The following is a 13103-nucleotide window of genomic DNA, read 5'->3' on the forward strand; positions in this document are numbered from 1 at the left end:
GGTCGCACCGAAAGGAGTCTAAAAATAGTCCTGCTTTTACATCGGGAAAGAAAATTTATTGAAGAATATTTCCCAACCACTGCCACACAGTGCAGATGTAAGTAATGAGACGGTGAGCAGAACTGCTCTCCTTTGGCGCGATCTCTCGCGATCATTTTTCACGCACAATCTCTTGCAATCAACAGGGTTGAACCAAACACTGTACCAAAAACGAGCTAGGATCGATTGAATTTGGCAGCATAATTTAAAATAGAACCCTGACCGGTTTTTTGATTCCCGCAAGTAGATCCAAGATTTTCCCGAATCGGCTTCTTCAGTATGTAGGTGTCTTCGAACAAAGCAACCGAATCGGGTTGGACCGGGTTGACTTTTCCGCAACGTGTTTTTTTTTTTGGTTTCGTCATTCTCGCTCTCTCAGCCGTTCCAAACCGGCCACACGACATCGCCGCGTTCGGCAGAATCAAGTGGTTCTCCGCTGATCCCCGCTTGGGGCGCGAAAGAAGAAAAGAATTTCAGGAAGGAATTTGCGCACAAGTGAGCAGTCGTACTTTTATTTGGTTCTTATTTTGTGCATGTGGTTGTAGATTTCGAAACCGTGCTCGGTGAGTGAGGAATTTTCACGTTGATCATCCGGTAAAAGACAGTGAATTTGGTACGGGAAAGGTGTTTTTCAGTGAAAATAAGCTCCTGTGCGTGTGGTAATCAGAAGAATATTGCAGAAAAATGTCGGATTTAGAGGAAATCGGTGACATGAGCAATTTCGATGCCTGGCTGGAAAAGGATTTTCTCAGTAAGATCAGTCGACTGGAGGCAGAGTGCGAGGATTCCCGGGAGAAAATTAAATCGTTGGATAAGGATCTCAAGAAAAAGACCATAGAATGTGACATTTTAAGAGCAAAGGTGGGCAAACTGGAAACGGTTCCATCGAACAATGCAGCTTCAACGGAAAAGATTGAGGGGCTGGAGAAAGAGCTGAAGAGGAAATCTATGGAGTTGGACATTCTTAGATCAAAGCTTTCCAATGCGGAAACTAAACCGGAAGCCTCACAGGATTTAGCTGAAAGGGTTAAGCAACTGGAAAGGGAGCTCAAAAAGAGAATTATTGAGAATGGCATTTTACGTGGGAAACTAACCGAAGTAGACTCGGAGCCAGCCACACCGGAGGCTCAGGAAAAGATTGACGATTTGGTGCGGAATCTTCAACGCACGGAGAGCGTTGTTCTGAAAGAAAAAGTGAAGGAATACGAAGGTGATCATGAAGTTTCCGAGCGAACCGGAGAGCTTGAACGGGAATTGAAGAAAAAGAATATCGAAAGTGACATCCTGCGGTCTAAATTGAAGCAGTTTGAAAGTTCACCTGGAAGCAATCAAGAATCAAGTGATAGAATCAGAGAACTAGAGAAACAGGTGAAAAAATATCAAATCGAAGCCGACATTTTAAGAGCCAAGGTTACATCGATGGAATGTGATGCGGCTGAAAAAGATGACGAAGAATCGAGCGAGAGGATCGAAGAACTAGAGAAGGGACTTCAGAGGAGCACAACTGAAGGAAACTTACTGCGTGCCAAGATGCGAATGTTTGAAACTGAATCCACGGCTGCTCATGATACCAGCAGCGAAAAGATCGACGAGTTGAAAAAAGGACTTAGGAAAAGTACAACAGAAAGTCAAATTCTGCGATCAAAACTGTCCGAAATGGAAAGTAAACAGAATGCTAGTGGAGCAAGTATCTACAAAATAGAACAACTGGAGCACGAGTTAAAGAAGAAAACAATCGAAAATGACATCCTGAGATCAAAAGTCGACCAACTGGAGAGAGTTCCACTGGCTGATAGTCCAGCAAATGCGAAAATCGAAGAACTACAGAAAGAAATACGCAAGTTGAAAATTGAAAATGATATTCTTCGATCGAAATTGAATCAAGCTGAAGAAGAACCTACTGAATCGCAGGAGTCGAGCGACCGCATCAGCGAATTGGAAAACATAGTCAAGAAACGAACCATAGAAAGTGATATCCTCAGAGCAAAAGTGACTCAGTTGGAATGTGAGCTTACTCCAACTAAAAACTCCAATGAACGGATCGAGGATCTGGAAGGCGAATTGAAGAAAAAGATGCTTGAAAACAACATCCTGAAATCAAAAATCACTCAACTGGAGAGTGAAGTACATGCACATCAAGCAAGCGGAAAGAAGGGCGATTCCCAGGAAATGCGGAAACTCAAGGAAAAGCACGAAGAAGTGCTAACCAAAGCCAAGGAGTTGCTGTTTGAGCGTACGAAAACGGTCAAAGCACAGGAAATGCAAATCAAAGCCCTCCAGAACCAAATCGAAAACATCAAAGAAGTCGTTACCGTCACCAAGGATATGCTGAGCATTCGGAACATGGAACACGAGCAGTTGCAAACCCGCTTCGAGAATATTGACAGCAAAATGAAAGCCGAACGGGAGCGACAAACGCTGCTCGAGAAGAAACTGGCTGCCTCTCAGAAGCTGTACAACGATCTACGGGAGGAATACACGAAACAAGTGGAACTGTTCAAGGTTAGTTTACTTGGTTGTCAATCTAGCAATGTTTGTGTGAGAGCACAGTTGTTTGCCTATCTTTCAAAGCGAGTTATTCCCATCCTTTCCATTCCTGAATCTCATCACTCCCGAGGAATTGATCACCACTTTGACTGAAAAAAGATTTTTTTTTGTCGGTGTAATTAGATCCGATGAGCAACAGTTTAAGGTACCGAAAGTCAAATTTCATACTAAGATGTAGCGTCCTGACTTTACTGCTGAACAATGATTTGAACAAGTGCATTGTCAGTATACCTAAGTATAAAATAATACACTTTGAATGAAATCGGAAATATTTTGCCTGTTACCGTAAAAAATTATGATTTAAATTTATAATTAGGAACATGTAAGTAGAATGGTAAACCGTAAAGTGTTAATTGCTTTCAAATTTACACACATTACAAGTTTCTTCTGCATGTACACAGCTTATAAAATTGAAACTTTGTCATAAGGAAGATTTTCAACATCTTCATGAAAACATTTTTCTTTCAGATTTTCACATTCAATTGATCGGGATTGCTAACATTACTCAAGTTTAGAGGTCACCAGTGCAGGTTAGAAATAGATCAATAAAACTATGGCATTTTAGACAATCCCTTCCTCCTCCTAATGTTTCTAAGCGAAATTTGAATGTTATCATGACGAACTCTTGCAGAGGTTCATTACGAATTGAGTGAACGGTGAAAAGTAGACTTATTCTTATTAATCTTCAAGTTTCATACTCGCGAATCACTGAAATCCCAGGATGACAGAAAATATTCCAGAAACAGATAAGAATAGACAAGTAAGCAATACGTAGCTCCGTGACTATGAACAGCATTAGCAAGTTATTTATAAGTTGCGGATTACATCTAATGATTTATGTTCACCGAAATTCTTGGATGACTGGGAACGTTCCTGGAACTGATCAAAATAGACAAATAAGGAGTATGTAGCCTCACGACTATGAGCAGCATTAAAAAATTATACATAAGATGCGGATTACTCGTGCAGATTTCAAGATCTGTTTTCACTGAGGTTATTGGACTACTGAGAACATACCTGGAACAGCTATAAATGGACAAGTAAGCAATGTGTCTCTCTAATAATATGAACAGCAAAAAAAATCTGACATTAGCAGTTCTTGTTGTGGCACGGTGTAGTCTCTAAGGACAATATTCCAAGTAGTTATTGGATTTTGGAATGGATAGTTTATGGATAATTTCAGAATAATCCTAGATGCTTTGAAGTATGGACGTAGTTAGATTTTTGATGTTATTTTTACCTAAATGAAATGGAATTGAAAAATCCCGTTTTTAGTGCGAAAAAATTGAAATAACGCGAAATTTTATTTAATTTTCGCGAAATTTAATTTAAGCACCCCCGACTTTGCATGTAAGTTGAGGTTACTGTGTAGTACCTATTATCTTTTTCCGGACAGGACCAGCCTACAGGTCGTGTGGGATTCGGCGGGAGAAAAACTCAACCAAAAATAGATCCTTTGGATCTCTGCCTTCATGCCGTAAAAGGCGACAATTACAGCAGTTCCTTTTTTTCGTTCAGTTATCAGATTTTTTCAATGTTTCACATCCGGTCTCTTTATTTCAGTTTATTAACTCTTCAGTCAACTAATAGTTTTTTTTTCTTCAACAATACTTTTCCATAATCTTACGCCAAAATGATTTCTTATCTATTTCCATCTAGCTTCAGAGTAAAGTTTTGTTTGGTATTTTTTTTTATTATTCCATGTCATTACTTGTCTTTCAAGATTATAAATTTTATAATTTATTTATTTTTGGTAAATAATAAAAATATAGTAGAAATAAAATAAATTAAGACACGTGTGAAGTTTGTTGACTATTATTTGGCTATTTAAAATAGTTTGATATAATCTATAGAATACTTAAGGGGTAAGGCCACCACGGAACTTTCAAAAAATCAAATTTTTTTGTGAGTTTAAAATTTTTCTAAAACCTTCAAAAAGGTTTCTGAAATTGTCTTATTGTTTTGACGTGCATGGTGACTTTACCCCTTAATACACATACTTTATCTGCCAAATAGAACTTTCGGATGATTTCAGTTTGTCTTAATCCTATTCGCTCTTTTATACATCAGTTATCAATTTTATAATTTTATATTAATTTAGGGAGCTTTTTATCCATTCCACGATAGCATTTAAAGTTTTTCTGGGGCTTTGGTGTCGAATCTTGTTGAAACGTTCACCTAGATCATCTAGAATTTTTTTGTACAATGTCAGCTAATCCAGGGCACCTAGGGGTGGTAGCTGAAGCTTAAGTCCGAATATGGATCTTGTTATTATTATATCGAAACAGAAGAGCATTTTTTTTATGATTTTCACAAAATAAATTCATCTTTCTACTTATATACTCTGCTCCTGAAAATACGTTAGGCTTGACATCAATTGAAAACAATTTGCCTCTTACTTTCTGAAATATAATAAATTATAATATTTAGAATTTATGTTCTTTACACTAAGTAATTATTTTCCATCTGACCTGCGCTGGTCGCCATAAGATATTCTAAGGACTATTCCTGAACAAAACGTTAAATTACATAAAATAGGAAGTTTTAAAAAAGTCGTTGAGTATAAACAGGTTATAATCTAAATTTCAATCAATTTTCAAAAGTGTCACTATTCATTTCAATTTAATTTTTTCGTTCATTTATACGAAAATAAATGGTCATGCTTGATAAGTTGAAAATCGAGTTTCAAGAAATTCCACGATATGATGCTACTTGGCAAAGATGCCGTTTTTCCCTGAGGTCAAATCCATATGATTAGTTTCAAGTGTACTCATACACCCAAACCTCCGTTTGTGTAAACTTTTTTTACGTAATTCTTTTCACGAATAAAATCTCAAATAACGTAAATATTTCTTACAAATCTACATCGTAAAAAGAGGTTATTGCATAAAATTTAAACTACAACAATTTGAGTACTTTTGGAACGTGTTTGAGTAGCAGATTTCGAAAAATCATGTTCAGGTTCGTAATTGCAACTTCCGGTTTAACGATATTTCTTGACAATCCTTACTCATATTGTAAGGATTTTCTCGGAAGTCGCCATTTTGGATTTTGGAACGACCCCAACCATTGCACAGTGAGAAAAAATCTATGAAAACCGGCAAAGAATTCTGTAACTCATGAACTCATTGAGAGTCAACAAACTAAAGCGTTTCTTATGTAAAAATGTTCAAGAAATTCAATGGAATGGTTTACAATGGCCGCACGAACCGCAATCCTGCTCGTTTTACCCCAAATGTACAGCAGTTTTGGGGTTTCCTATAACATTCGCTCTGTAACTTGAAAAAAAGTCAAGTGCGGTATTCTGGAATAGCCCACTTTCATGTAAAAAAGTCTGGAGCATCGAATGGAAGAACCTACACTGGCCGCACGAAACGTTCTGGTGACTATTTTACCCCAATTCCTCTATTTCATGACATCTTATTGTAAATCGTCCTTAAATCTCGGTAAAACTTATTGGAAGTTTACTAAATCCAGCTTATTTATGTAAAAAAGTTTTTTTACATAAGAAACACTCTTGTTTGTTGCCTTTTTCCTTGGTTCCCGATTACTTTGCGGTAAATTTTTTTTACATAAGAAACACTCTTGTTTGTTGCCTTTTTCCTTGGTTCCCGATTACTTTGCGGGTTTCCTGGGCTTTTCTCCCACTGTGCATTGTTTTCCGGCTTTGACTCATAAATTCCATTCCATAAATATTAAAAACATTTTTCACGAACCAAATCCCAAATAATGTTAACTTTTTTACAAAAGAACTTGATTTACAAACCTCCGTTTGTTTTGTTCGTAAATTGAGGTTTCGGTGTACTCATATATTTACATAAAATTAACAGTTTGGAGCTTTAGGCCATAAAGACAGGCTCTTCCTTCCTCAACCACTTCGAAAAGTACATTCTGAAGTATTTATTGTAACACCAGATGAAAGATAAAACATTTCCTTTTTAGTTCACTGTTATGACTCTTAGTGAGCGCCAAATCATTAAGTATCATTCATTAAAGTGAATGTTCAAAAATTGTTTATTGACCGTTATTAGAAAAAGGGGGATTCAGAAAAAGGGGGAGGTTCATCTGAAAATCCGTAGAAATCCGTAGATCTACTGATAAATCCGTAGGGTTGGCAACGCTGCCGAGATATTATGACATAGTTGTGAGAAAATTTCTGGAACATAACTTTTTTCCCTCAGTAATTTCAATGCACATACAGCTCTGAATATGTTCCGCCTCTTGGGTTGTGTAGCCATAGCGACAAATGACAACGTTCAGTGTATGGTGGAAGTTCTATCGGATTACATCATGGCAGAGATCTAACAGCAAACGGAAGGAATTGAGCTCGTAGCAGATTCTGTTGATCCAGACTTCCACCACCATTTTCTATACACCACTTACCAGCCAAGCATATGTGTGCTTCATTTGGCGAACGGCGCACAAAGTAAATCTGCCGCTTGCTTCCTTGTGTGCCCTTCCCTACAGCGCTAACGCGTCGCGGCACACATGAAGTTGGACATTGTATGTATTGATGACGATACTTATGAAATCAAATTAAAGTATTTGAGGACATCCAATTAACTCTTTGCTTGATTTTATGTGGAGACACTAAAAATGATTAGGAACTAAATGATTTGACCGCAATTGCGGATTTCCTGGAGCAGAAGGCTTCATTTTTTCCGTTCCGTCCTGCAACAGAACTGCACACAGTGCGGATCAATTCAATATTAAAGTAATTTATGTAAAGGGTTTTCTTTTTACGTGATTTAGTTTGCACGTTTTTCCGAAACAACGGTTCTAAAGAATTTTGATGTTGATCACTTCATTTCGGATTTTCATTTTTCAGGCTTATTTAATGTTATTTTTTGTCGTGAATACGACTTACTTTACTATGGGGTGCCTTTTCAAAATTTACCCTCTGAGAAAGTGATAAGTTTTTGATCGTGAATATCTCTTGTTGTATCTAACGAATCAACATAATTTTGGTTACATGCCATCGGAAATATGGTCACAATTTTATGATATAATATTCAGTTGTGTGACATAATCTCAAATAATTCAACATTAAACTTTTCTGAAATGTTTGGTATAAACGAGTATCAAAGAGGATAATTCATAAGGCGCGTTTGCCTTTCTCGTATTTTTAAAGCTCATAACTCAGTGACCTGTGAAGGGATTTATATATTCTACCTATCAATAGAATCGAAATTTTTCAACTTAAGCGTAAAAAGAAAAAGCATTGAAGTATTTCAATAGTACACTATTGAAAAATCTGTCTCATTTGACCCATGTCAACACCAGCCAATCAGAACGCGTTCTGAGGATGAGAACAAAATATCTGCTGCTGTACAACAAATCGTTCGAGAAAATGTTCCGAACAGTGTTTAATATCGTAGTGAGTTCCACAATTTTGTCCTTCTGAAAGGCAGGCAGGAATGAATCCCGTACAGCATCGGATAGCTTCTTTGAATGAAATTCCGAAATGAAATATCGAAATTAAAATTCTATATGCTTCTCTTTTTATAGCCGTTAGGACCGCCCATTAGTGAAAAAGCTACAAACGAAATCAGGTAAAAACAAACCTCTTAACAAAATTGGATCAGTTTGGATTCTATCGCCACTGCGAGCAGATGTATTTTGTGTCGTTTGCAAAGCTAGTTTCGCTTCCGACAAGAGCGATTACGTCACAGCTGCTAGTCGTTTGTATTGGTAAAAACGCAACGGTGGAGAGCATTACTCAAAATCAACCGTTCTAATGGCTCTAAAAGTTTTTTAAGTAACTATTAGGATTTGTTGTTCGCAAATCGAAAGGAAATATCCTCAGTTTAGGCAATTCTAGAACAGTTTAGTTAGATTTGTGCACTTTTCGCTGTGTGAAATTCACAGTAAACGAGATCAAGTGAAGACTTCTTTGTTTTTGCGAAAATTTTTCCAGAGTTTATTGTCGTAGAAAATTACGCAATTTGACCCTTCTGAATGCTAGAAACGAATCCCTACAGCATATTGATAGTTTCTTTCAATAAATTATGCAAATCTGAAATGAAATAATCGACATTAAAATTCTGTATGCGGCTATTTTTATAGCCATTAGTCAAAAAGCTACAAACAAAATTGGGTAAAAACAAACCTCTCAACATAAATTGGATCAGTTTGGACTCTATCGCCACTGCGAGCAGATGTATTTTGTGTCGTTTGCGAAGCTAGTTTCGCTTCCGACAAGAGCGATTACGTCACAGCTGCTAGTCGTTTGTATTGATGAAAACGCAACGGTGGAGAGCATTACACAAAATCAGCCATTCTAATGGCTCTAAAAGTACTCTAAAGAACTATTTGGATTTGTTGTTCGCAAATCGAAAGGAAATATCCTCAGTTTAGGCAAATCTAGAACAGTTTAGTTAGATTTGTGCACTTTTAGCTATGTGAAATTCACAGTAATCGAGATCAAGTGAAGCCTTCTTTGTTTTTGCGAAAAATGTGGAAAAGAGGAATGCTTCCATATGTCATATAATTGATCAACTAATTGATATTCGGAAGGATTAAGGAACATGTCAGTTGTTTTCGTATTCACGACATCCAGTTATGTCTCTGACTTTACCCACCCGCCTTTTTTCTGTTGCCGTTCACTTTTCGAAGAATTTTACTCGCGCACAAATGATGTCAGTGTCTCCGTTAATGAATTATCATAGACTGAAGTTAGCAAACGTGCAACAGGTATTTTTATAGATTCGGTTGATTTTGATGTTTTGTATTTTGACCTATTTCTTCGCGACTTAAACAATGTTTACGTGATAAACGTGGTATAACCAAAAAACGAACACCTTCTTGCATTCGTTTCGTAAAGAAATTTAAAAAACCTGTTTTAATCCATCTAGTGGTGTAATGATCCCTTTCTCATGTATAATATTGTGGTATTCCATTCAAAAATTTTTTCTTCGATTTTTGAAAGAAACCAAGAGATTGTTTGTGTATTAACTAGTATAACATACAGAATAAAACAGTGCTTTGATTGCGTAGGTCATCCTTAAGAAAACGAAGTTGGTTCACTATTATATGCAATTCCGGCTCCGGAAACCGAAAACCGGTATAATCAAAGTCGGTTCGTACGGCCACCAACTAACATGACATACAAACTCTACTAGTTCCCCCTTTTAATTACGATTTAAATGTTTGTTGCATTCGAAAATATGCAGTAATTTTTGGTAGGACCATAAGACCTTTCGATTGACCCTAAGATTGGGAATAACGGTTTAGAGTCCAGTTTATAACATTTTTTACGGTTTTTGTTTCGCCGGTTTAAGTGACGGTGTACAATATTGAACACATTTTACCCTATAACCACGGAACCGGAAGTCGGATCCGGATGAAATTCAGGAATTCCGTATGGGACCGGGAGACCTTTCATTTGAATCTAAGTTTGTCAAAATCGGTTCAGCCATCTCCGAGAAAACCTAGTGAGATTATTTGACACATGCACACACACATACATACACACACAGCCATTGCTCAGCTCGATGAACTGAGTCGAATGGTATATGATACTTGGCCCTCCGGGCCAATTTTCACTAGTCGGTTTTTCTAGTGATTGCATAACCTTTCTATATGAGAAAGGCAAAAAATACTCATACAGGGAAAAAGTTGCTAAGAAATCAAATCTGGAGTGATGTCGTTACAATTTCATGTTGTGAAATTATGAAAATGCACCCAGATTAGCATGGTAAAGAAAGACGTAGTCCTACGTCAAAATGATGATACTTCGTCGCTTAAGTTTCGAAAATAAAAGTGTGTGATCTAGATGGCTAAACACAACTTTGACGTTTATGTATATTGTATCTATCTGTGATCAATTTTCAATACTTGCAATGAAAGTAATACTGCGACAGTTTGGTGTTTGACATCTGTTCAGGAAATAATAACATTCAAAAATTCAATGATATTACGAAAACTAATAAAAATAACTCCATATTATTTATTATCATTTAGATAAATCGTCCAGCTCACACCTTTGTGGGGGTATTAGGCGGGACCATCATCATCATCATCATATCATATCATAGTAAATAGATATGAATAATTAACTAAATTAACTTCTTGGTGATTAATTACAAGCGAAAAACTAAACTTGTGTAGAACAAGCCATCGATCTAAACATACTGACATTGCAGTGATGCATCCAAAATACATAAGAAAAATGCTCTAAATATATCGCATAGCCAGGTCAAGATTACCAACTCGCATTCTCCAATTCATCCTCATTTAGATTTCCAATCCTCTCGCACTAGCAGTGCAGTTCGTATTTGTTGTCCTCATTTTTGCCCTGAACGCAGTACCACTTTCCACTTCTCCGAAAATAGGTCATCTCTCTCGAAAAATGTGTTTACACTATCACAGTGCATTCTTTTCTCGCCATTCGCTTTTCGTCGATTTTTTTTCTGTTTCCTCGCCAGTTTGGTAACAACGAAATAACACAGTTCTCTATCGCTTTTTTCTGTTCTTTTTTTCTCTTTCTCTCTCTCGCATTTTCAGAACTCGGCGGCTCTGCATACTGGTCTAGAGTTTCACAAATATAAGAAATAGGTGCCGCGCGCGCTGTGCTCCGGTCAGGTCCGGGAAGGGATACGGGAAAAAACACCCACTTACTAAACTCCCTACTGCAGTGGCGTTCCACTCTACTGCAGTACGAATTCATCGATGCGCATTCATTTTTTATGAAATAACGAACCGAAAAATAAAATTGGACCTATTCCTCCTCCACTTGTTGGTGTTTTACGTTTCCCCGATATACCGCTTACCTTCCCCTAAACAACCCGAAACTTTCAATTTGTAATAGTGTGAACTAAAGCTAAAAGGTAATATTTTGTTTGTCGATTTCAGTTGTGCTTTACTAACATTTTCCATCAGCTAATTGGACCCGTTTCTACGACCTACGTTCAAATTTTTGCGTTACTTGTCACACAACATAATCCGACGGATGTTGAAACTGGTTAGCGTGTTGGTGTGTGCGTAGCTAAAAACAAAGAAATACACGTCTGCAATTTGATCATCAAAGCGTATCATCTAGATGGAAATCATGTAAAAAAAATTCAGCCACTGCCAATCAATCTAAAATTGGATTCCGGGAAAATCAATTGTCGATGAACCGTATTGACAGTTTCCGCTATAGCTATTTTTCAATCCTCCAGTGATTGCCCATAGGATTACTTTATCGGGCTTTGATAACGGCTTTGTAGTGATCAAATTGAAACGAACGCTATTTTACTTTTTCCTACGCTTAGAGAATCAACACCCACACACGCACCGGCAACAGGAGCAAATCAAAACAATGAGCAGTACCGATCAATGAAGCATTGTTCCCAACCATTCTCCAACTCCATTCTACCGATCCCTGTGCCGTCCGTCTCCCCTGAAGCAAAGCAACTATATTTGCAATTAAAGAAGACCTCCTCTGTTTGTTCCTTCGACAGGATATCCAGAAGACCTGCGCCGAAAAAATCGAACTCATCAAGAAGGAAGTCGACCAGGTCCGAAATGCAAGCAGTCAATAACCTGGACCGGGAAGCCCACCATCGTCACCCGGATGATGCCCGACCCGGAAACAGTTTCGACCTGCGCGATGATGCTGACCATACCGGACACCACTGCTGTTGTCAAACGTCGTGAGGTTGAAATTGTTTAAGAACATTTCAACAATTAGATTCCTTCACCATCTTTGTCATTATACGCTATAAATATGTGCATTCAAACACACACACACACACACACACACACTCAAATGTGTTTTTCATTTCAACTTTTTGGAAAACAGAAATGCATTGAAACTACTGAGACTAAACATAGGACTGCAGATCGTCTTCGTTGATAATACTAATTGTTTTTGTTTACACGCGAAAGAGTTAAAATATAGACAAGAAAAAAATTAACAAAGATTAAAACAAAAGATAACTCTCGATTTTGATAATAGACATGATTTTCGGAAGTAAAGAATGATTTCTCGATTTGCTAAATTGTCACGAATAGATCGAAAAAGAAAAAAGAAGCGCATTAAAGTGAATGTATTTTTTATTTTAAATGTCACGAATGGTGTAGGAGATAATTAGTCAGTAGAACTACATATATTTAAACAAAGAGACGAAACTATTCTAATGGAATGTAAATGAACTTTAATATTGATTATTGTATCTCTTGCTTCGTAATTTAATAAACAATAATAAATAAGATTTGTTCATCGAACCTATGGAGTGTAGAAGAGGTAGCTTGAAGAGAGTCTTTCCGATAGCGGCGAATTTCAGGCGAATCGAAATAATGGTATTTATAAAATAAACAATAATGAAAACCCGTCTAATATATACCCCTCAGAGTTACCAGATAATTTTTCAAAAATCTGTATCAGACGCAAAAATTTACTTGTTTCATATCTGCATTTTATTCTGCACAAAATTTTTACCAGAAAAAGGTCTCACAACCAGGCCCGTACCCAGGATTTCGTTTCGAGAGGGGCCCAAACATAAAAAAATAATGTTACTGACGATTGCTTATGT

At 37.2% G+C, this 13103-nt stretch overlaps 2 protein-coding genes across 7 annotated transcripts in view; one reads left to right on the plus strand and one right to left on the minus strand.

Moving 5' to 3' along the window:
- The window catches only part of LOC131439588 (protein O-mannosyl-transferase TMTC1-like), a 667156-nt gene that overhangs the window by 283261 nt on the left and 370792 nt on the right, over nt 1-13103 (minus strand). The gene's annotated exons all lie outside the window — the stretch shown is intronic.
- LOC131439589 (uncharacterized) lies at nt 278-12924 on the plus strand. 6 transcript variants are annotated; one of them, XM_058610791.1, is made up of 3 exons: nt 278-2541; nt 3055-3116; nt 12004-12138. In XM_058610791.1, the coding sequence occupies exons 1-2, from the start codon at nt 724-726 to the stop codon at nt 3070-3072; spliced, it is 1836 nt and encodes a 611-aa protein (XP_058466774.1). In that variant the 5' UTR covers nt 278-723; the 3' UTR covers nt 3073-3116; nt 12004-12138. The 6 variants fall into 6 exon arrangements, 5 of the variants coding, with proteins under 5 accessions (XP_058466774.1, XP_058466773.1, XP_058466770.1 ...); XM_058610790.1 differs by having other exon boundaries at nt 279-2541; nt 12030-12165; XR_009231149.1 differs by lacking the exons at nt 278-2541; nt 3055-3116 and adding exons at nt 3136-3626; nt 11092-11414 and having other exon boundaries at nt 12030-12167.

This window comes from Malaya genurostris, chromosome 3 (genome assembly GCF_030247185.1).
Source record: "Malaya genurostris strain Urasoe2022 chromosome 3, Malgen_1.1, whole genome shotgun sequence".
Classification (NCBI taxonomy): Eukaryota; Metazoa; Arthropoda; class Insecta; order Diptera; family Culicidae; genus Malaya; species Malaya genurostris.